Source organism: Chiloscyllium punctatum, chromosome 17 (genome assembly GCF_047496795.1).
Source record: "Chiloscyllium punctatum isolate Juve2018m chromosome 17, sChiPun1.3, whole genome shotgun sequence".
In the NCBI taxonomy this organism is placed as follows: domain Eukaryota; kingdom Metazoa; phylum Chordata; class Chondrichthyes; order Orectolobiformes; family Hemiscylliidae; genus Chiloscyllium; species Chiloscyllium punctatum.
The window spans coordinates 51,117,762-51,139,991 of record NC_092755.1 but is presented as its reverse complement, the minus strand read 5'-3'; the positions used below and the strand labels follow the sequence as shown (position 1 = coordinate 51,139,991).

The following is a 22,230-nucleotide window of genomic DNA, read 5'->3' as shown; positions in this document are numbered from 1 at the left end:
CAGGGGATGTTTCCCCTTGTGGGGCAATCTAAAATGCGAGGTCATAGTTTTAGGCCAAGGGATGGCAGATTTAAAATAGAGATGAGGAGAAATTACTGCTCTCGAAGGATTGTGAAGCTGTGAAATTCACTACCCCACAGTATGATGGATGCAGAATAAATTTTAAGAGGAGACAGACATATCTTTAATTAGTAACAAGGTAAACAGTTATGGGGAGCGGGCAGGAAAGTGCAGTTGAGGCTAAGAGATCAGCCATGAAAAAGATCATCGTATTAAATGGTGGAGCAGGCTCGAAGGGCTGAATTGCCCATTTCTGCTTCTAGCTCTTGTGTTCTTAAGGTGCCTTAACAAATCTAGAGCCAATTATAATCAGGGGGAAAATCTCTTCACTGGTTGAGTCATACCTAGCAGAAAGAAAGATGGTCGTGTTTGTTCAAAATTAAATCATCTCAGGCCGAAGCCTCTTTCTGTGCCGTAAAACCTTATAACTTTATTCCCGCAGATGTAGAATTTTCTCATGACAGTATCCTAGGTTCGGCTGCTTCAAAGACTTTCCCTCCATCAAATAAGTAAGGGTGTTCCTGGATAATTGCATAATGTTCAGCACTATTATGACTCCTCAGCTACTGAAGCCACCTGTGCCACTATGTAGCAATATGTACCATCTACATGATGCGCTGCAATAACTCACCAAGACACCTTCAACATCATACTGCAAATTTGTGACCTCTGTCACCTAGAAGGACGAAGGCAGCCAGCAACATCCACATTCCATGAACAAATGAAAATGTTAAATTGCCTCAGTAACTCAAGTAACTATACAGCAAGGCCTTCTCAGTTCAACTCAACAGCTCAAAGATGAGCACAGATAAGGAAACCTCAACTATCCAACTCAGCTGACTCAGGGAAAATACAGTAAAGTCAAGCTGAGGATAAAGATAATTTTAAAATAATTACTACAGATAAATCAGTATGTTTATTTGAATAACTGAAGGGTATAACAAAGTGTTATGTAGTTCTTCAGATATACACATACTCACAGTAACAAGTGCCTTTTTAATATCATGCATCAGATTTTGTATCATTATGATTCTTCAGTAGATCTCAGCTTTTCTACTGATATTCTGAGATCTTTGCTTAGTTCTAGTTGTCATTAGTACAGAAATCAGATATCCTTCCCTCTGGCAGTTTTCCATGTTTGAAAAGGCAGTGTTATACTGAATATTATTATTTTTAATTTTAAAACTGGCAGGTAAAACCAAAAACAGTGAAAATAACTTGGACACAACACACCCTACATTTTAACTGGAAGACTAAGGGTAGAATCAAATGTAAATGTTTTCAGCTTACTAAGAGCTCCATGATATTTTTGATCTGTCAGAGGTTTCCTTATGATTGATTGAATACCAACCATTGGGACATTCCCTTGAGAACAGGCAGAGAGGTTTGAAAGAGGTCATAAATATGACAGACAACCTCAAAGTAAAAGCGATTTTGAATTTCTGCCACATTCTAACTATTAACTGAAACAACAGGAAAACAAAGCAGTCTGAATATTCATAAAACTAGAAAGGGCTGGAAAGTCATAGCAGCTCAACTGATGCAGAAGAACAAAAGGTATGTTCACATTAATTGGAATATTTAATCTCTCTTTTAGATGCAAGTTGATCTGCTGTCTTGATTTCAGATTTCCAGCAATCATGTACTTCAAGTAATTCATTGTGTGTGAAATCGTTAAGATGTTTCTGCGAGATGTTATAAGGCACTATATAAATACAAGAGTTTCCTTACTTATAAATATTGCTGAGAAAAGTTTAGACTTTTTGATTTTTGAGAATTGGTTTCAGTCGTGCCTCTTCTCCACAGTGTTCACCTTTTGGAAATAATGCCAGCTTTGTGTCAAATAGCCAGGTTAGGCATCAATTGTACGGTGAATCAGCAAGGTTGACCAATCTCGTTGCTCATTGTTTTCACTACATTCTTTATAAAATATTTGTCCATGGCTGGATAATTATTTCCTGAATATTGCAGAAATTTAACTTGGTAACTTCATCATTTTAAAAAAAATCTCTAACTTTACTGTGTGGTTATTCTGCATTAATGAATGAGATGGTTACTGTTGGCAGCATATTCAAGTTTGAAAGGCACCATAGCCATTGTCAATCTGACAGTCACATAAATGTACTATGCAGAACGAGTATCTGGACAGTATTCAAGAACAAGAACCTTCAAACCAATTCCCTTCCTAACCCAAGCGAATTAAAGGAAGCTCTCATGCCTGTTCGTGCCCTTGGTGATGACAGCTAAGCTGGGACTGAAAGGGTTCAGCCCAGTTCTGCACTGGGTCATGTACTTTCCAGTTCAGCCATTAGGGAAGCTCATCCAAATCAGTTAAAATAAGAAAATGAAACAAAATGGCACAAGAGACAAAACTGACCACAAATTCAGTGAAAATGCCTCTGTATATGGACTAATCAAGACTACTGACTCTTTACACAAAATAAGCAGCTAGTGCTGCCATTTTGTCTTTGGGTTTCTTTGGATTGTTCCTGCCTGGTGGTCTACGTCCTCTGCCCCTCCCCCGTCCTCGTCTTCGACTCTGGCCCCCTCCGCCCCTGTGCATTGGATGCTTCATTTTGGCATACTGAAGCTCAACGAGATTCTGAAACACCGGATCACAGAAGACACATCCCGAATGCTGTGTTGCTTCACCAGGCAGTGGTGATTTTGCCTTGTTGAAATCCACATCAACAATTGCAGCCTCGCATACATCACAGGTTTCAGATGACACCTTCACTCTGTGGGCGTTTTCAAAAAAGTGCACCACCACGTTGCATTTGTTACAAGCCATCCTCCACTTGGGGCCTGAGGTGGGGTCAAAGACCAACACCCCACTCTCGCATTCTACGCACTGGACGATCCCCAGCAGACTAAATGAATGCTGACATGTTGGATGGGTACACTCATTACAACCCATTCCTAAGGAAAAAGAAGAACAATCCTGTCACAAAGTACTCCTTTTATATCTCAGTAACATTTATATCGATTTTATCCGGTCTTGAACACGGATTAGAGAACTCCTAGGATTCAAACTTTGCTCATTAGAATGATGCACACCATTCATTGTGAATGACCAAGTTGTTAAAGTCTTTATGATTCTTATGGGCTCTTAGAATTATACATTTGGGATGAAAAATATTGGTTTATAAATGTGTTATCCACATTCCAATAATGTATATGAATCTTAAAAGTGCTGATGTTAAGAAATCCTGCTGTCCCGATTTAAAATTTATCTATTAATGAGGTAAAGTATAGCTAGAGATGAATAACACATGGATACCAATGGTGACTCTGTTGCCTAGTGACACAATGTCTTGAAGCATTAACCTGAAGCAGAGGGAGCTCAGAGCCTTCGTTACCATGTCTTAATGCAAATGTAGCAGTTGTTTTGAATGTAAAAGGGGATAGGGAGCAATATTCTCTCTATTAATTTTTTTTCTACTGTGCGGATCTCTGTGGATGACAATGGCTTCTTCAAGTGGAAGCCAATGTGTCAGCACACCAATTGGCATGTGTGGAACCTCCCGGCGGTCACATGGCTTAGAGGGACCGTTGGTGGGAAGGTAATCACTAATGCGTTATGTGACCATGAACCCACAGGTAAAGGTGTGTTTGGGGATGTACCGAAAACAAGTGGGCAACAGGGAGGTGGAATGTTAAACTCTGAAAACCTGCAAGAAAGTGCATTAATGAGTAATGATATATTAAAAAAAAATCACAAATTATACAGACTATATTTTCTAGCCCAATTCAAATTACATCTATCTAGTTATTTGCAAATAGAATTCTCTTAAATTCTTACCATCTTTCCCTTTCATGTACAATTTTCTGTTCTTTAAAGCCTGTACCCTTCCCAATTTACTTCATCCTTTACTCCCTTAGATTTACCAGTTGCCTATACTCTGGCCTCCAGCCAGAATCCAAATTTATCAATAAAAAGAACTGAACTGCTGACTGTGCATTAATGCTTAGAAGAGACAACAGGTGCACAATAAGTAGTTCTTTGTCAGGTAAATGACCAGAGAAACTGGTGGATTAAGCTGTGGCTATGACCATATCCCAGGATTTGGTTAGAAGTCTATGCTTGCATAACAGGTGCTTCTTATTTAAAGATGTGCAGGTTATGTGAATTGGCCATGCTAAATTACCTGTAGTGTTCAGGGATGTGTAGGTTATTTAGGCATGTAGGCATTTGTCAGGGGTAAATGTCGGGCAATTGGGTAGGGGAATGGGTCTTGGTGGGTTACTCTTTGGAAGGTTGATGTGGACTTGTTGAGCCGAATGGCCTGTTTCCACACTGTAGGGATTCTATGATTCAGTAAGTGTGGATGTGCCTTTTTCAGTATGTGGTGTGGCACTGAGCCATTAGGATCAAGGGTCCTAGAATTGATCAATTAATTCCTAGTAGCTAGTCTACTTGGGGAAATATTATGATATTCAGAATGTCAAATAGTCCATTAATACTCAGTGACTAGGCTCACCCATTGACAATGACAACTTGGCTGGATAAAACTACCCAGCAGATTTAGCATGCTCAGGAAGGAGGGGAAAAATATAAATAAAAACAGACATAGTGGATCAGGATGACTTTATTTGCAGCAAACTCATTCAAAAAAAGAAGAACCACTGTTTGGAGTTAGCATTGTATTTGACAGACCTTACCTTTCCTCATATCACGGAATGGTGGGTGATTGTAGCAATATGGACACAGTGGATAACTCTTTCCCTTGGAACCAGATGACCAGAGAACCAGTTCAAACTCATCAAGGGGACAGCGGAGCTCTTTGTACAGTTTGATGGTCCCATTCTGGGGTAAGCTGTAGGTATCATCACAGTGGGAACAGTGCATCCGACTGGGTTTAGCCTGGAGAGAACAATGAAACATTCACAATACTAATAACTACTAAGGTTTTCACAAAGCAGGCTCAGAATATTCTACATCTGGGATTACATGCTTTGGTCCAAAGACTACTTTACAAAGACTAAAACTACACAGTGCTAAGTTCAGAGCCCTGAATTCTCATTGATACACTTGTTGATAGTGAGTGAACTTCCATTTGTAACTGAACTATATAACTAAAACTAGTACCTTAGATATCCATTCACAAACCTAACTAGGAAATTAAACCTTGGACGATGATCAGCAGATCTGGTAACTATATGATGTAATCCAGGACACCAATTGATCTGCTAACTATAGAAAAAAATGGACCTCAGGTTACAAATACATCAATCATTAGAAGTTATGCAATGGGTAAAGAAAGGTCATTTTAAAAAAATAACAAACCAATCACTATGTATAATTTCAAGGAATAGAACTGTAAAGTAGGGAAATTAAACCAAAGCTGTGTCAAAACTTGTGTAGACTACATTTAAAAATACGGGTCATTCTGCTATAACGTGTGTTTCATTTATATGAATTCATTATAACATGATTGATGAACTGGGGACATTGTTTCTGAAGCACAAAGTTTTAAAGCTTGTATTGGCTATAACGTGATTCCATCCCTAATAGTTTAAATAGTGCTGCTACTACATGACTTTCTTATAACACGGGATTGCTCGAGAATAGATCTACTGCATTATCGTAGAACTGACTGTAGTACGTGCAGTTCTGGTCATTGTATTAAAAAAGGGAGTGGGTACTGGAGAGGGTGCAGAAATTATTTATAAGCATGATCCCAGAAATGCTTGGCCAAATTGATAGGTTAAGGTTCTTCACCTAACAACTCCAAATGGGGTAAACCAGTAGCTAGGATGCATCAATACATGATTTTCTTTTAAACCTCACTCATTGGCAATAGTATTGCTAGCTGGCCAGCATTTGTTGCTCTTCCCTAGTTGTCCTTGAAAAATCAGCAGTTAGCTGCCTTCTTGAACCCGCTGCAGCCCATGTGCTGTAGGTAGACCTACAATCCCCTTAGGGAGGAAACTCCAGGATTTTGATCCAGGTGGTGAAGGAACAGCACTTTATTTCCAAGTCAGAATGACGAGTGGCTTTGAGGGATGGTGCTGTTCTAGTATATCTGGTGCCCTTGTCCTTCTAAATGGAAGTGGTCAGGCATATGGGAGATGCTGTATTTGATCTTTGCTGATCTTTGGTGAATTTCTGCAGTGCATCTTGTAGATAGTATACATTGCTGCTGAGCATTGACGGTGGAGAAAGTGGATGCTAATGGATGTGGTGATGTCAGGTTTCTTGAGCATTGGTGGAACTACACCCACACCCATACAGGCAAGTGGAGAGTATTCCATCAGACTTCCGATTTGTGCCTTTTGGATGGTAGACAGGCTTTAGGAAGGAAGGTGGTGAGTTACTTACCACAGTTTTCCTAGCTACTGACTTGCATTTGTAACCACAGTATTAATATGTTGAGTTCACTTGAGCTTCTGATCAATGATAATCCTGATGGTGTCCACAATGGGGGAAATCAGTGATGGTAACAACATGGAATATCTCTTACTGGAGGGGTCATTGCCTGGTATTTATGTGGCTTGAATGTTATTTGCCAGTTGTCAGCCCAAGCTTGGATACTGTTCAGATCTTGTTGCATTTTAACATGACTGCTTCAGTTTCTGAGAATATTAAAAATATATGTTCCAAGCACAAACCTGAATTTATTGTTCCTAGAATATACCTTCTTATAAGGGTATAACCATTGAATTTCTTGGTTCCTCAAGACGGCATATTAATTAGAGTGAAAATAATCGGATGAAAATATAGCACAAAGAGAGATTCAGTCTCTCAAATTTAGTCCATCAAATTTAAGCTGGTTCTTTTAAAGACCAATCCACCTATTTCCATTCCAATGATATTTCTTAATATCGCTGATTTTTTTCCCCTCAAAGTATTTAACCCGACTCCTTTTTGAAAGCCATAACTAAATCCAAAAGGGAAAGTGACGACTGCACATGCTGGAGATCAAAGTTAAAAAGTGTGGAGCTGGAAAAGCACAGCCGGGCAGGCAGCATTGAAGGAGCAGGCAACTCAATGTTTTGACCATAAGCTCTCCATCAGCTCCTCGAATGCTAGCTGACCAATTGCGCTTTTCCAGCACCACACTTCTGACAACTAAATTCATGTCTATTTGAAATCAACTAACTCTCCATCTCCTTGCAATGATACATTGAATTCTCTAACCTGAATGTACTTCATGAATCGATGACATCTACCACAGCGGGACAGAGGCTTCCCTGTCTCAGCAATTGGAGAAAATGACACCTCCATTAATTCATCCATACCTGAAGGGAAACAGAATAAACTAAGCAAGGTATCCACAAGGGGGCGCTAAAGGCTGAAAAGTAATTTTCTTATGATTTTCGAACAGTAAACTTCTTTCACATTTCCATTGAAGTTCAAACTTCATCCAATAGCAATCATTGTATCACGTTGACAAAGAAAAATACATTTTGGACATATATATGCCCAGTGAAAAAAGAATGCATCACTGCAGGATACAGGCAGAAAAGTTTCAATGTTTGGATGCAAATTATTGATTTTGTACAGCGTTGCAATCTAATAAGACAAAAGTATTCACGTACAAAGATGTTTGCTGTGAGCCAAGAATAGCCAATTCATCGCCACTTGTCATAACCCTGCTAAAAATAAAAAGGAACCCCTCATAAAGCACTCCAAAGATCTACTAATGATCTGGTGCGTGAACACGGTGCCCAATTTAGTACTGATGCAAGCACAGGCTTGTGCTGTGGCAACTTATCTCGGTAAAGGGAATGATTGGACATGATAAGTGGCCTCAATACCTCGGAGAGACTGCCAAATTGCATAAATTCAACTAGTTCCAAGGACCGAAATAAGCAAATGAAGAGGAAAAATTCAATGTTTTGTGCTCTCCACAGAACACATCATTGAAATCGAACCCACCAGCAGTACACCACTGAGAAAGAACAGTCCATGTGGAGGCGCAGTCTGCTCCAACTCAGGGCACCTGTTGAGCAAAAGCACAGGATATTGGACCTCAGGATGTTCAAAAATAAATTATAGCCAATTACATACTTTTTGATATGTGGTCACTGCCATAATATAGGAAATGGAGCAACTGAGTTGTGCATAGCAAAATCCTGTGAAATTGTTGGAGGGATAAATATCAGCCAGAATCCTGGAAATTCTCTACCCTCCCTATCTTTATTTGAAGAAATGGTATTTTTTACTTTCCAAGTGAGCATATATGGGCTCAGTTTAACATTTTATCTGAAAGACAAAATTCCTTCAGGATTTCACAGATGCATCAACTTGGATTTTTGTCGTCAAGCCCGTGGAATGGGAACTGAATCCCAAAACTTATCTCTCAAAAGTGAGAGTGTGAGTAACTTAGCCACAGCTAACTAACAATTTTGAACTAAACACCATGGAGACAAGTGCCTTAATCCTGTAAAGATATTGGCAAGAAATCTGACCCTAAAGTTACAATGGAACGAAAATTGTGTGTTGGCTCAAAATGACTTCTTCGCAATGGATCAGAAATAATTTCAACATCCTATATAATTGAAACCTAAACAAATACATCTTTTTCCAGTTATGCATGGGAGCTCTGATGAATTAATCCTCTAATTCAAGATATTTGAAAGTATTTCCATCAGTGGTTGATAAGAAAAGGTTGAGTGCTGTTGGAACGACTGGGCATAGTGTCTCCCAGTCTAGTGTGTGCATGGAGATAAAAACCATAGAAGTGAATTTCCTGGCAGTATACGATGTACTGGGTGAAATGGCAGTTATAGATTTTTCTCAAGATTGAAAATCAGTTCACGCACACTGAAATGTTCACAGTCTTAGGAGGATTCAGAATACAAGCACAGTTGGAACTGATAACAATGCTCATTTTGATGAGTTCTTCATGCAAGATTCTTGATGAAACTATTGTGATTAAACCTTCTACCAAATTAGCTGTTGTTTCATAAGGTAATTACAGCCTTTTACTAATGCTGCTCTAATTATAAATAGATTTTTTACAAACACATGAACTATTTTAAAATATAGACCTATAAACTGTTCTCCTTGGAACAGAGGAAACTGAGGTGGTAAGATTTAGTGGAAATATACATGATAATGACAGACAATGTAGAAGGGGAAAGTTCTTCTCATAAGTTGTTTTCACAAGAACTAGATATGTATGTTTAAGATTTTGAGCAAGTGACACAGGGAGAATGTAGTGCAACAAGTGACAATGACCTGGAACTTGCTGATTGTGAGGGTGATGGATGTGGAAACAATCAAAGATTTCAAAAAGAAATTGGGTAGAAACTTGATAGAAATAGACTTGCAGGGCTGTGTGGATTGAACAAGGTAGTGAGACTGACAATGATCCATGGGAGGAGAAAGTGAGGACTGCAGATGCTGGAGTATCAGAGCTGAAAATGTGTTGCTGGAAAAGCGCAGCAGGTCAGGCAGCATCCAAGGAACAGGAGAATTGACGTAGATTCTCCTGTTCCTTGGATGCTGCCTGACCTGCTGCGCTTTTCCAGCAACACATTTTCAGCAATGATCCATGGGAGTCAGAATCAATTTGGTGGGATGAATGGCCTATGTCACAAATGATTTTATGAAATGCAAGATTTTTAGTAGTACAAATCTACTGATTAACATATGTTTAACTGTTCAGACCACAGGCTAAATTTCACAAGGCGTTGCTGCAGCACAGTTGACACAAGTGCAGAATGGGGAATTTAGGCTCCATGTCCGACAGGACCTTTATAAAACCCATTCTTGTGACTAAGTAATTGAACAGCGTAATAATTAGTCAAAGACGTTTGTCACGAAAGAAAGCATTACAAATCAAAACATTATAAAAATCAGCTGTACCAGCTATGGAGTCCACAAAATAATGGAATTTTCTCTTGAAGATATTTAGGGCATGCTCTAGGACTGGTGGAAAATCAGCTTTGCCTGCAGCAATGAGACTTAGCTGTTTCTCAACAGCACTGCGGATGGTGGGAAGGACAAGCTCCTGGTCTGTCAAAACATAAAGAGATCATGCAAATTACCAGCTAGAATCACAAAGATTCATGCAACTGATTAATAGCTGCTGCTGCACCCCACCAACACTCCCCACCCCACCCTCCACCCCCATTCAAGCAATTCTCTGCCATCAAGGTGCTCATTGATTTGACAGAGAGGAGTTGGAAGTATGGACAGAGATTTTACAATGCATTGCATTCAGGATGAACAGAGTCCAAAGGGTTCATAAATTGCAAAGGATACAGGAAACTAGTGGAAGGTGTGTTTATTGTTATTATTCATTCTTAGCATTACCATTCCTGACTATCTATAGGTGCCCAGGTAAGATGGTGACAGACTGTTTTCTTCAATAACTGCAGTGGAGTAGTTTGCTACAACTGAATGGGTTGTAAAGCAAATCTGAAGAGAAGTTAAGAGTCAACCATGTTGGTGTGCAACTGGCGCCAAATACCAGGTAAGGAAGATACCCTTCCCTAAAGGAAATGAATGCACAAGTTGGCTCTATATGACAACCCAACAGTTTCATGGTTATAATTATGGAATTCAACTTTTCATAGATTTTCTGGAATTATGGCTTAGCAACATAACCACTGTACACACGGTTATGTACACGTGCATATTAACCATTTCTGTACATGTCATCAGAGTGCAACTCCATGATAGCTGCTAAAAGAGACCTGTGTGATCAGTTCATGAGATTGTTATATGAGCTTTCCTATGCTTTCATTGGGAAAACAAAAAAGTAGACGAAAAAAGGTTGCTTAATTTCAAAGGAATTGAACTAAGTAAATGAGTTAATGTATATGAGCTGCTCTTGTGTGGTTTCCAGCTACCTCTAAAACGGTCAGTGCTTCAGAAGCAGATCAACAGTGAACCTTCTCACTGTTAGGCAAGGTGTCATTCCTTGTGCACAGCTAGCGCACCTCTGACAGTAAAATGCCTAATGTGGTCCATAGTGAATGTTCAAGTTGTCTTTAGCCTCTCTCAAGGTGTTGCTTTGCTATGTTCAGTGGTTACCTGTTGATGCATGGCCTACATTTGTGGGCAAACACCATCACCTCACACGATCCTGGAACACAACACCATTGTGCAAGCTTCTTGTTAAACAAACTCAAGGGTTGTTGTACCGCAACACTATTACTGACCTTGCTTTAGCTGGTGAAATGGATATATTAACACATTCATATTGAGATAGTTTATATTCTCTTTTAATCTTATATTACAAATTTTTTGTTGTAATGTATTAATGTTTTAAGCATTTTGACCAAGAACAAGTCAAAAATCACAATCAAATGTCAGTATTTCTCTTCCTTGGTAGCTAGTTATATGTAATTAATACATCTCAATTTTTGAAATATTAAATACAGAACTACTGAACAACAGTAGTCACACTAGTGCAAAGAGAGGTACTTTCCAAATGAATTCCAACCATTAATACTGTTCCAGCACAATCAGATCTAATTACGTGGCTAAGTACCCAATGGATGGTTATAATTTCAATACAGCAAAACAGATTGAGCCGCATTTATTGTCCATCCTTGGTTATCCTGAGAGGTGGCATTAAGACTTCTTCGAACCATTGAACATCAGATTGATACAATCTGTGTGATTATTTAAGTTGCCTGTTGATGTAACTCCTTTACCATGTTAGGGAGTACACATTGTGGGAAGATGACATTCATCCAGAAAGAAAGAAACTGGGAAAGTAAGGTTATTATATCACATTTATAAACTATGTAAAAATACATAATAGGGCAAGTTTTACAGTATTGCTGAATGTTAAATATAGGGTGTTATACTTTATTTCCTTCAATTTCAACGTTACCGATTTTGTAATATCCATGAACAAGGACAATGCCAAGGTTTGTAGGCTTCAGTCTGCGGCCACTCTCCACAGTGACATAGTTACGTTGACAGATGTTGTTGATATGGACAGGGATACTGGCATCCGTCCCTAAGTGTGAAGAATAGGTAAACATAGTTTCAGTAAAACAGTTCCAAGTCAATATTCAGATAAAGCCTTGAGTGGAGTCAACTTACAACCTATACCATTTCACCACTGGGAGAAACTCACAGCTAAAGTCTTTTCTCAATGGTTGGATGTCAAACTGTGTGTTTAGATTCAAGACTGGTTACACAGAAGGCAAAACAACAACTTCCTCCAGGTTTAGACTTCAAACTAACACTATACTTTCATTGTAAATACTATTATACAAGGCAATCAGCAATATACCAATGTCTTATAGTTAGATTAGATAAGATCTAAACTACTTCTTTGGGTATTCAATTTCATGTGCTGTGTTTCTTTCAGAGAACTCACTCTGGTTGTCTTTCCTGAGTTTTCCTTCTAATCTTTTCCAACACTGCCTCCACCTCCATTTATAATTGGTGAGGGTTGACTTTGGGACATCATCCCATGGTGGCCTCAAAGTCCTGAAGCCCACAATGTGAATGGGATAAGAGGCCAGAGGTATAACATAATCTGATCATTGCCTACCTCTGGAAAAAGAGGTGGTGTAGATGCTCTGACAAGAAATAACTCTCTTAGCTTTGTGTCCAACACCATAGATCACTGTGTACCTACAATGAAAATGGGTTGCAGCTATTGATAAACAAACCTGGTTTTTCCTTTAATTCATTCGTGGCATGTGGCCGCTATTTGTAACACCAGCATTTATTGCCCAATCTTAACTGCCTTGGGGTGGTGGTGAGCTGCTTTTTGAACTACAGTGATGTCAAAAAGATTTCAAGATTTTGACCCAGCAACAGTGAAGGAACAGCAATATAGTTTGAAGTCAGGATGGTATGTGATTTGGTGGTGGGCTTGTAGTTGACAGTGTTCTCATGCTAATTGTCACCCTTGTCCCTCAAGGTGGTAGTGGTCACACATTTTGAAGATGCTGTTGGAGGAACTTTGGCAAGTTACAGCAGTGCATCTTGTTTGATGGTACATACTGCTATCACTGTTTGTCAATGGTGAAGGCAGTGAATGTTGAAGTTGGTGGATGGAGTGCCAGTCAAAGCAGGGTGTTTTGCCCTGGATGGTGTTAAGAAACTTGACTGTTTCTCCAAGCCAAGAAACTCCAAGCCACTGGAGAGTATTCCACCACAATCTTGACTTGGGCTGGTAGATAAGGATGGACATTGGGGAGATAGGATGAAGTAAGTTCCACACCACAGAATTTCTAGCCTCTGACCTGCTGTTGAAGCTACAGAGATTATGTATGTGACTGGTCCAATTCAGTTTTGATTACTACTGGACAACTAATTCAGCAGAGAGAGATACCACAAGCTGGCCGAGGTCTTTGCTTTGATAATTATAAATTAGCAATTTTATTCCAAAAAAAAAACCTCCTTTGTAATTTTTTCCTTTTGGATAGTTATGGAAAGTTTTGTTCTTTTTTATTTCAGAAATCCATTGATTTCAAGTTCTGAGAGCTGAGCTTTGAGGCTTTAAACAGAACTTCCTCAGGTTTGTTTGAATACAGATAAAAACTGCATCACCACTCTTTAAAACAGTATAAATAAGAACAAATGTGCATCATTAGAGCCCCTTCATATAACAACACCTATTCTACCATTTTATAAAGAGGCAAATATCAAAATTCTAATTGTTTTTCTAACTTCTATTCAACCTAATGCTTTGACTGTTACTGATGCTATCTTCAAGACTAACATGTCACTGGACTGTTTATAAATGTGACTCAGCAAATAACTGGAGTGAATCTTACACAAAACTGTTAAACCAACTGCTGTGAAAATTAAACAAGAGTCAATTTATTTGTTTTTTAGCTCCCAAAAGGAACTTCAATTGACGTCAGAAAATTAGAATGGTTATTTCTGCACGACAATTGAAAGTTACCTAGACACTAATATCTTCATTACAAAGAGATATTAAAAATTCAAAACCATGCCAAGTATTCTGGAAGCAGATGGAGTAATATCTGTAAATTCAATCCAACTAGAATACCATTACCTGTGTTCCGATCATTCAAAACATCAGTCCTGGTATGCATAGGGGATTAATAATGGAACAGTTGCTCTCCAAAGTGGATCACGTTGGTAAATGGACAGTCAGTTCTGCCAAAAACTAGATTCTTACAGGAGTGGTCGGCCTTATAGAAATGGTCAGCTTGTTAATAGGATTGTAAGCCCAGATCCAAAAATAAACCAGTAACGGGACTGTCAAATCTCAAACAAATGGATTAGTAACAGAATGGCCAACATTGGACAGTGTTGTCAACTTTCATAGAAGAGACTTTCTTTTATGAGAACATAAACCCCAATAATAGGCAAGGTTGGGAACATTCTACACTGAGAATGATTGTCATTGGTAATATGATCCTCAGTTCCACTATGTACCGGAGAGGTTATTAGATAATCAATCCTCATGCAACTGCATCATTAAACATAAAGCATATTTCAATAGAGCATTGAGTGATATTGGTGCATCTTATAAACAGGGAAGGTCAGCTGTGATAATAAATGAAGGATTAGATTAGATTAGATTACTTACAGTGTGGAAACAGGCCCTTTGGCCCAACAAGTGCACACCGACCCGCCGAAGCGCAACCCACCCAGACCCATTCCCCTACATTTACCCCTTCACCTAACACTACGGGCAATTTAACTTGGCCAATTCACCTAACCTGCACATTTTTGGACTGTGGGAGGAAACTGGAGCACCCGGAGGAAACCCACGCAGACACGGGGAGAACGTGCAAACGTTACACAGAGAGTCGCCTGAGGCGGGAATTGAACCCGGATCTCTGGTGCTGTGAGGCAGCAGTGCTAACCACTGTGCCACCATGCCGCCCAGGCTGGAAACTCACTTAAGAAAATTAACTACAATATAGATTAGTTGGTTATGGGACAGCCAGGTTTGATAACTGATGAGAATAACTGATAACAGGATGATTACTCCCAACATGGATCAGGTTGAGAATGGAATAATGAATGAGGTCCTATAACAGCCAAGGCAAGTAACAGTAATAAAAACAGAAAATGCATGTCAGGTAACATCAGTGCAGACACAAACAACCTTAATGCTTCAGATTGTTGCCCAATGATCAGAACTGACAAAGAAGTCGAGAAGTAAAAGGTTTTCAATATGTGCTGAGGGTGGGAGGGGTAAGGAGTAAAGGACAACAGGAAAGATGTGGCAGGATGGAAGGCAGAACAGATCTATTGACAAGAAGATTGATAGGATTGTTATGAAGATGTGGATGTACTGTACCTTTAAGAAAGATAAAAGCTAGTAGAACTACCTGACAGCACCAAGTGTTCTGAAAACAAAATAACATTTTGAACAATTCGATTAACCGGTTGTCTGCAGACAAAAACAAATTTGAATTCGGCCAATCAGTTTAAATTATACCCCAAAATACCAACCTCCAATCAAGTTTGAATTGAGTATAGTGACAATCTTAAAAGGCAATGACACAATCCGGTGCTTTGGGGACTTGTTGTTGGGATTTGAACTAGTTTAGACAGAGTTGAATAGATTTGGGGGGGGGGGGGGTGCGAGAAATCCCAGCAGATTTAAACACTTGCAGGTTAGTGTCCTAGATCTTTAAATAAAATGTAGGTGAGTAAATTTGTTTAGTTTCGGTGAGTTGTGGTTGATTAAATTAAAAGTGAGAGAAATGGCACTTAAAATTGCAAAAGAGGTTCTGGGATTTGAAGATGATTCTCAAATTTGCCAAGAAAGTTTAGAAGGAAAGAAAAAGGCCATACTTATAGAATTAGTAAATACGTTGGATTTGGGTTTAACCAAGGACAAAAATAAAGCTGACATTGTAAGGGAGTTACTCAGACACTTAGGTGTGTCAGAGGAGCAGACAAATGTAGGAGAGGTAGAAAACCTTAAATTACAATTGAGAAGAAATGGAGTTAGAAGACAAACAAAGAGAGAGTGGAAACAGAGAGGGAGAGAAGGTGCTTGGCTGAGCAAAGAGAGAGAAGAAAGGGAGAGACAAAAAGAGAATTCAAACTTGAGAAGTTGCGATTGAGTCAGCAAAGTCAAGTCAACAGAATGGAGGTTAAAAGAGAAGGTAGTGAGATATATAAATATGTCAAAACTTTGCCACATTTGATGAGAAAGATGTTGAAGCCTTCTTTATTTCATTTGAAAAATTGGCTAGGCAGATGAAGTAGTCCAAGGATTTATGGGTAATACTAGTTCAGACTCAACTGGTAGGCAGAGCTGGTGAGGCATTTGCCGTGCTGACAGATGAGGTGTCAAAGAGATTAAGAAGAGGTTAAACAGGCTATTTTAAAGTGCTTATGAATTGGTACCAGAAGCATATAGACAGCGGTTCAGAAACACAAAGGAGGAACCAGGTCAGACTTAGGTTGAGTTCAAAAGAATTAAACATAGTCATTTTGATCAATGGGTGCGCACTTTGAAAATAGATAGGACCCTTGAGGCTCTACGAGAGATTATTCTGCTGGAGGAGTTTAAAAACTCACTTCCAGAGATGGTAAGGATTCATGTGGAGGAACAGAAAGTTCAAGAAGTGAGAAGGGCAGCAGAATTAACAGTTGAAAACACGTTGGTGCCTAAGATAAGCTTCCGGCCAGAATGTTGTTCTGTGAGGGTTAGAAGTTGGGAGAAGGGGAGATCCTACACTACAAAACAAAGAATAGAGAGTACTGCTAAGAATTTACCACAGGATAAAAAACAAGCCCAAGAGGGTGGAAAGGAGGTGGAAGAACTCATGTGTTTCCACTGTGGTAAAGTGACACATGTAAAGTCACAGTGCTGGTTGTTAAAGAAAGGTGCTGTGGGTAAACAGGTGGTAAAAGTAGCTAAGCCAGTGGCATTAGTGAAGATAGTAAAGCAGACCCCAAGAAGAGCCGAGGAGCTGCAGGAGAGTGCACAACCTAAGCAGGCTGAGTATGGAGTTAGCACCTGATCTCTACAAAGAATTCACGTCTGTGGGTAAACTTTACTTGGAAAGAACAGGAGGAGAAGGACAAGAAGTTATAATTTTGAGAGATAAAGGATCTAACCAGTCGTTGATAGTAAGGGACAAGCGAATATGCACTCTTTCTGATCTGTTACCCAAGAATGTGGTAATTTGTGGGATAGATGGACAGAAATTTAGCATTCTCCTATATAAGATCAGGTTGGAGTACTGACTCAAGACTGGGGATGTTACAGTGGGAGTGATTGACAGAGTGTCAATTCCAGGAATTCAGTTTGTTCTTGGAAATGATTTGGCAGGATCCAAGGTGGGAGTAATACCCTGTTGTGGAGAAGCCCAAGGAAGACCAAGACACTGAACGCTTAAAACAGAAAAATCCTGGTATTTTCCCAGATTGTGTGGTAACCAGATCCCACTCTCATAAGTCACAGCATGAAGCGAAAAGTAAAGAGAAAGATGAAGGAGTTGAGGTTCAGTTAGCAGACACCCTGTTTGATGTAATGGTGCAGGAAAAACCTGAACAGGCAGAGGGTCAGACAGAAGTGTTTACTCCTGAAAGGCTAAGGGGCTTGCAACAGTGAGACATGACAATAAAAGATTGTATGTGGATGCGTACTCCAAAAAGGAGGCAGAGAATATTCTGAAGGGTTATTATCTCTAAGATAGAATTCTAAGACGGAAACGGAGACCATGGCAGGTCAGTGCAGAGGAGACATGGGCCGACGTGCATCAGATTCAGTTCCTGATAGCATACAGACAGGCGGTGTTACAGGTAGCATATGAACTACCTGTAGGAGGTCACCTAGGTGTATGAAAAACTCAGGCTATGGTACAAAAACATTTTTAATGGCTTGGAATGCAAAAGGATGTGGTTAACATTGGCTGTACGCGTCATACATGGCAAATGGTAGGTAAACCACAGGCAGTAATAAAACCAGCACCTTCGTTGCCAATTCCTGCATTTGAAGAACCTTTCACACGCGTTATAATTGATTGTGTAGGTCCTCTCTCAAAAACTAAAAGTGGGAACCAGTACTTGTTAACCATAATGGATGTGTTTACCAAATTTCCAGAGGCAGTTCCATTGTAGAGTATTGAGGCAAAAAGGATAGTCGAGGAGTTAGCAGCTTTCTTCACACTGTTTGGGCTACCAAGATAGAATCAGTCGGACCAAGGGTCAAAGTTTATAGCAAGGCTGTTTAAGGAGGTTGTGGAATCTTAGGTATGCAGCACTTTAAATCCAGCTCGTATCATCCTGAAGCCCAGGGAGCTTTGGAAGGGTGGCATCAAAACTCGAAGACCATGTTTCCAGCATACTGTCAGGACTACCGATAAAAGGTATTCTACTCATATTGTTTGCCATTGGAGATGCCCCAAACGAATCAACTCAGTTCACTCCCTTTGAGTTAATACTCGGTCATGAAGTGAGAGGCCCTTTGAAATTAATTAAAGAAAAATTGACAGGACCAAAGTCAGAGATTTCACACTTAGATTATGTATCAGAGGTGAGGGAGAGATTAAATAGAGTAGGTGAGTTAGCTAAACAGCACCTAAAGAGCTCATAGTATAGAATGAAGCAGGTGGAAGATAAAAACTGAGATTCTGACGTTTTCCCGAGGAAATAATGTGTTAATACTGTTACCAGTGATAGGGCGATCCCTTCAAGGCCAAGTTTAGTGATCCTATCAAATTGAGAAAAACTTGAGTCAGGTGAACTGTCTAGTAATGATGCCAGATAGAAAAAAAAGTATTGGGTATGTCATGTGAACGTGTTGAAACCATACTATTACTAGAGAGAAAGAACTGGAGAAACAGATGTTAGCTACTCCCCTGCAGAGTGAGGAATCAAATCCAGACGAAGTGGATTTTGATGTGCCTCAAAATAGATTAAAAAATGAAGTTGTCCTTGAGGAGTGGGATAGGTTAGTAAGCAGTCTGTCTCAGGAGCATAGAACACAGCTGAAAGATTTGTTATTGCTGTATAGGGAGGTATGGAAGAATCAGATGGAGAGGACTAATGCTATTGTACAAGAAGTAGACATAGGAATACTGCTCCAATAAAACAACACCCCTATTGGCTTAATCTTTTCAAAACCATCAGGTCCAGAAGATGGTGGAGACCATGCTTGACGAGGACATTATCGAAGTCAGAGTGAATGGAGTTCACCAATTGTCTTAGTTCCCAAACCGACGGGACTCAACGATTCTGCGTGGATTATAGGAAGGTCAATGCCGTTACAAAATTGGACTCATATCCAATTCCTAGATTGGAGTACTGTATCGAGAAAGTCTGACAAGCCAGTTACATCACCAAGTTGGACTTAATGTGTGCTTACTGGCAGGTACCTTTATCAGAGATGGTGAAAGAAATTTCTGCGTTTGTAACCCCAAATGGGCTATATCACTTTAAAGCAATGCTGTTTGGAAGGAAAACACTGGCCACATTCCAAAGACTCATGAACAGACTTGTGGCTGGGCTAACAAACTGTGCAGTGTATTTGGACGATGTAGTAAGTCGTGGAAAGATCATATGGTACAGTTGGCAGAGCTCTTTGAACGACTACAAGCAGCAAAACTGGTAATAAATAAAACTGAATTTGCGAAAGCAGATGTGATGTTCTTGGGATATAACATCAGTAATGGAAGGTTGACCCCAAGGAACACAAAGACAAATGCCATTGAGGAATTTCCACGACCAACCTTGAAGAAAGAGGTGCTTCAGTTCTTAGGACTCAGCAGATTCTATCAGAAGTTTGTTCCAAACTTCAGCAGTGTCGTGGCACATTAACCAATTTGTTGAAGAAGAACACAAAGTTTCAGTGGACAGAACAGTGCCAGGAGGCATTCGACCATTTGAAATCAATATTAACCATCAAATCAGTTTTAACTACACCAAACTTTTCAAAACTTTTTAAAGTTGCCATTGATGCTAATGACATAGGAGTTGGAGCTGTACTCCTACAAGATGAGGAGGATGAGATTAAACTGCGAGTTGGTTACTTTTCAAAGAAGATCAACATCCTCTAAAGAAAATACTCCACGATCGAAAAAGAACTACTGATTTGGTACTGACCTCACAACATTTTAATGTGCACGTCATGAACAATATACAAACATATACACAGTCATATGGGAAGAAATTAAGGTGAACTTAGATTAGAGTCATCTGTATGTTCGGGTAATGTGTTTAAAAAAACAAAAAAAAGTGAAGCCATCTATTCATTATGATGGTTCTTTCTTTTAAGGGGGAAGGAGTTATGAAGATGTGAGTGTACTGTACCTTTAAGAAAGTTAAAAGCTAGTAGAACTACCTGACATCACCAAGTGCTCTGAAAAAAATATAATGTAACATTTGGTCAAACAATTCGATTAGCTGGTTGCCTGGAGACAAGAAATTCAAATTCTAATGGTCAGTTTAAATTATGCCCCAAAATACCAACCGCCAATTAAATTTGAAATGAGTGTATTGACAATCTTAAAAGCCAAATGACACAATCTGATGCTTTGGAGGTACAAGACCGGGGAAAATTGAACAGTTGGGAGGAGAACTGCCACACCATCAGCATGTAGAGACTGCCAAAAAAAAATCTCTTAAAAGGTACCTTTATTGATCCATGACCTGTGAAGCATAATCCCTAAGAAGATCTAAATAGAAGATTCGATGGCTGGCTGGTTTTGAAAACTTGAATTTTTGGTAAATCTAAATCGGAGGGTTTTAATCAGACAAGTATTATAGAAGGGAAGATAAAAGATAGGTTAGAGGAAGGAGTTGTAAATTGTTGTTAATTATTATGTTATACTTTAAGAAATAAAGTTATTGATTTTTACTTTAATAGTTCTTGACCTCTTGAATTTTCACAGATTACCGCATAGGATAAATCTTTTCTGTGTTGCTGGAGTAAATTAAGCAAGAAGGTTTACCCCATGTTGTAACAAGGATAAAAGGTAAAAATTGGTGGCAATGAGGTACAGAAGAAATAAAAGATAAACTTCATTACCACTGTAATGGCTGTGAACAGATATTAAAGTGTAAGCATGAAGGAGACTTAAAATTACAAGCAACCAGAAACTCATTCTTGAGGAGTGAGTGAAAAGTAGTCAGTCCTGACTTGAGTCTTGGGACAATGACCCATACAATAGTTGAGAATTATAAAGATGGTCAGCTCCGGCGCATTTGTTTAAAAAAATATAAATTTGTGGAGGTCTCTTAACTGCTGTGAATACTTGGTTTTGTTTTCCCTGGAACTGAGGAGGCTGAGGAGGGAATCTGACTGAGGTATACAAAATTACGACAGCCATATACAGGGTGGATTGTGGAAATCTTTTCCCCATGGGAGGCATGTCTGAGACCAGAGGGCATAAGTTGGAGTTGAGGAGTAAGCAGTATGGAGAGGATCTGAGGGTGGTAGAAATATGGAATGTGCTACCTAAGAGAGTGGTGGAGGCAGGTACTGTCACATTTAAAAACATGCCAGAGCCTAGTAGGCTATGAACCAAATGCAGGTAAATGGGATTATTGTTGGTCAGCACAGACATGGTAAGCCGAATGGCCTGTTACTATGCTGTATGATTTTATAACTTTGAGTAGTTGACTACACATACCAAACCAGATGAATCAGGCAAGAAACCCAAGCTGTGTTTCAAATCTCTCATATCAAAAACATCTTCAGTACAGTACTTGAGCAGACGAAAGGATATCATGGTTTCAGACTCTGGTACTATGTGGATCAATGGTACTTTCTAGTCAATTAGTATTGTATTTGTCATGTGGCTAGTTGAAGCAAGAAAGGTCTGAGACTACACATTTCACTTCGTCATTGCAATTGTCAGGTTTTGCTTCTTCTTCGGTCCAAAGGTATTGAAGAAAATTGGGAAAAGGTAGGTAAACAGAATTAAGTCACAAATCAGCTATATTTGAATGGCAGAACATGATTGAAGGATAAATTATCCATTTCTGTTTGTTGTTCCTAACTCAAAGAGACAGTTCCATGTCTCATGCTGGCATCACCACAAGACCCGAAAGGCAACCTTATAAAACTAGACAGTAAAATCTTAACTATTGTAACGAATGGTGTGTAAAACATTTCAGATTGTTTTAAAATTAGAAGCAAATGGGTGTGGGTTAGTCTGTGAAGGGTCTTTTAAAAAACGTCTGGAACACTACCCTTAATGCATCAGTTCAAGAAGGCATATGACTGCAAACAAGGGCTTGGAGAACCACTGCAGTATTCATGTAATAAGGTGTTTATGTTTACAGGTTTTTGAGAG

General features: G+C 39.3%; 1 protein-coding gene across 3 annotated transcripts in view; it reads right to left on the bottom strand.

Moving 5' to 3' along the window:
- Positions 1 to 957: 957 nt before the first annotated feature.
- Positions 958 to 22,230, bottom strand: part of top3b (DNA topoisomerase III beta) — a 73,848-nt gene continuing 52,575 nt past the window's right edge. For all 3 annotated transcript variants that reach the window (XM_072587109.1, XM_072587110.1, XM_072587111.1), the window contains exons 13-17: positions 11,859 to 11,987; positions 9,878 to 10,027; positions 7,202 to 7,302; positions 4,723 to 4,924; positions 958 to 2,979 (exon numbers count right to left, since the gene is read on the bottom strand). In XM_072587109.1, the coding sequence (XP_072443210.1) occupies positions 2,492 to 2,979; positions 4,723 to 4,924; positions 7,202 to 7,302; positions 9,878 to 10,027; positions 11,859 to 11,987 (1,070 nt within the window). In that variant the 3' untranslated portion in view covers positions 958 to 2,491. The remainder of the gene's footprint in view (positions 2,980 to 4,722; positions 4,925 to 7,201; positions 7,303 to 9,877; positions 10,028 to 11,858; positions 11,988 to 22,230) is intronic.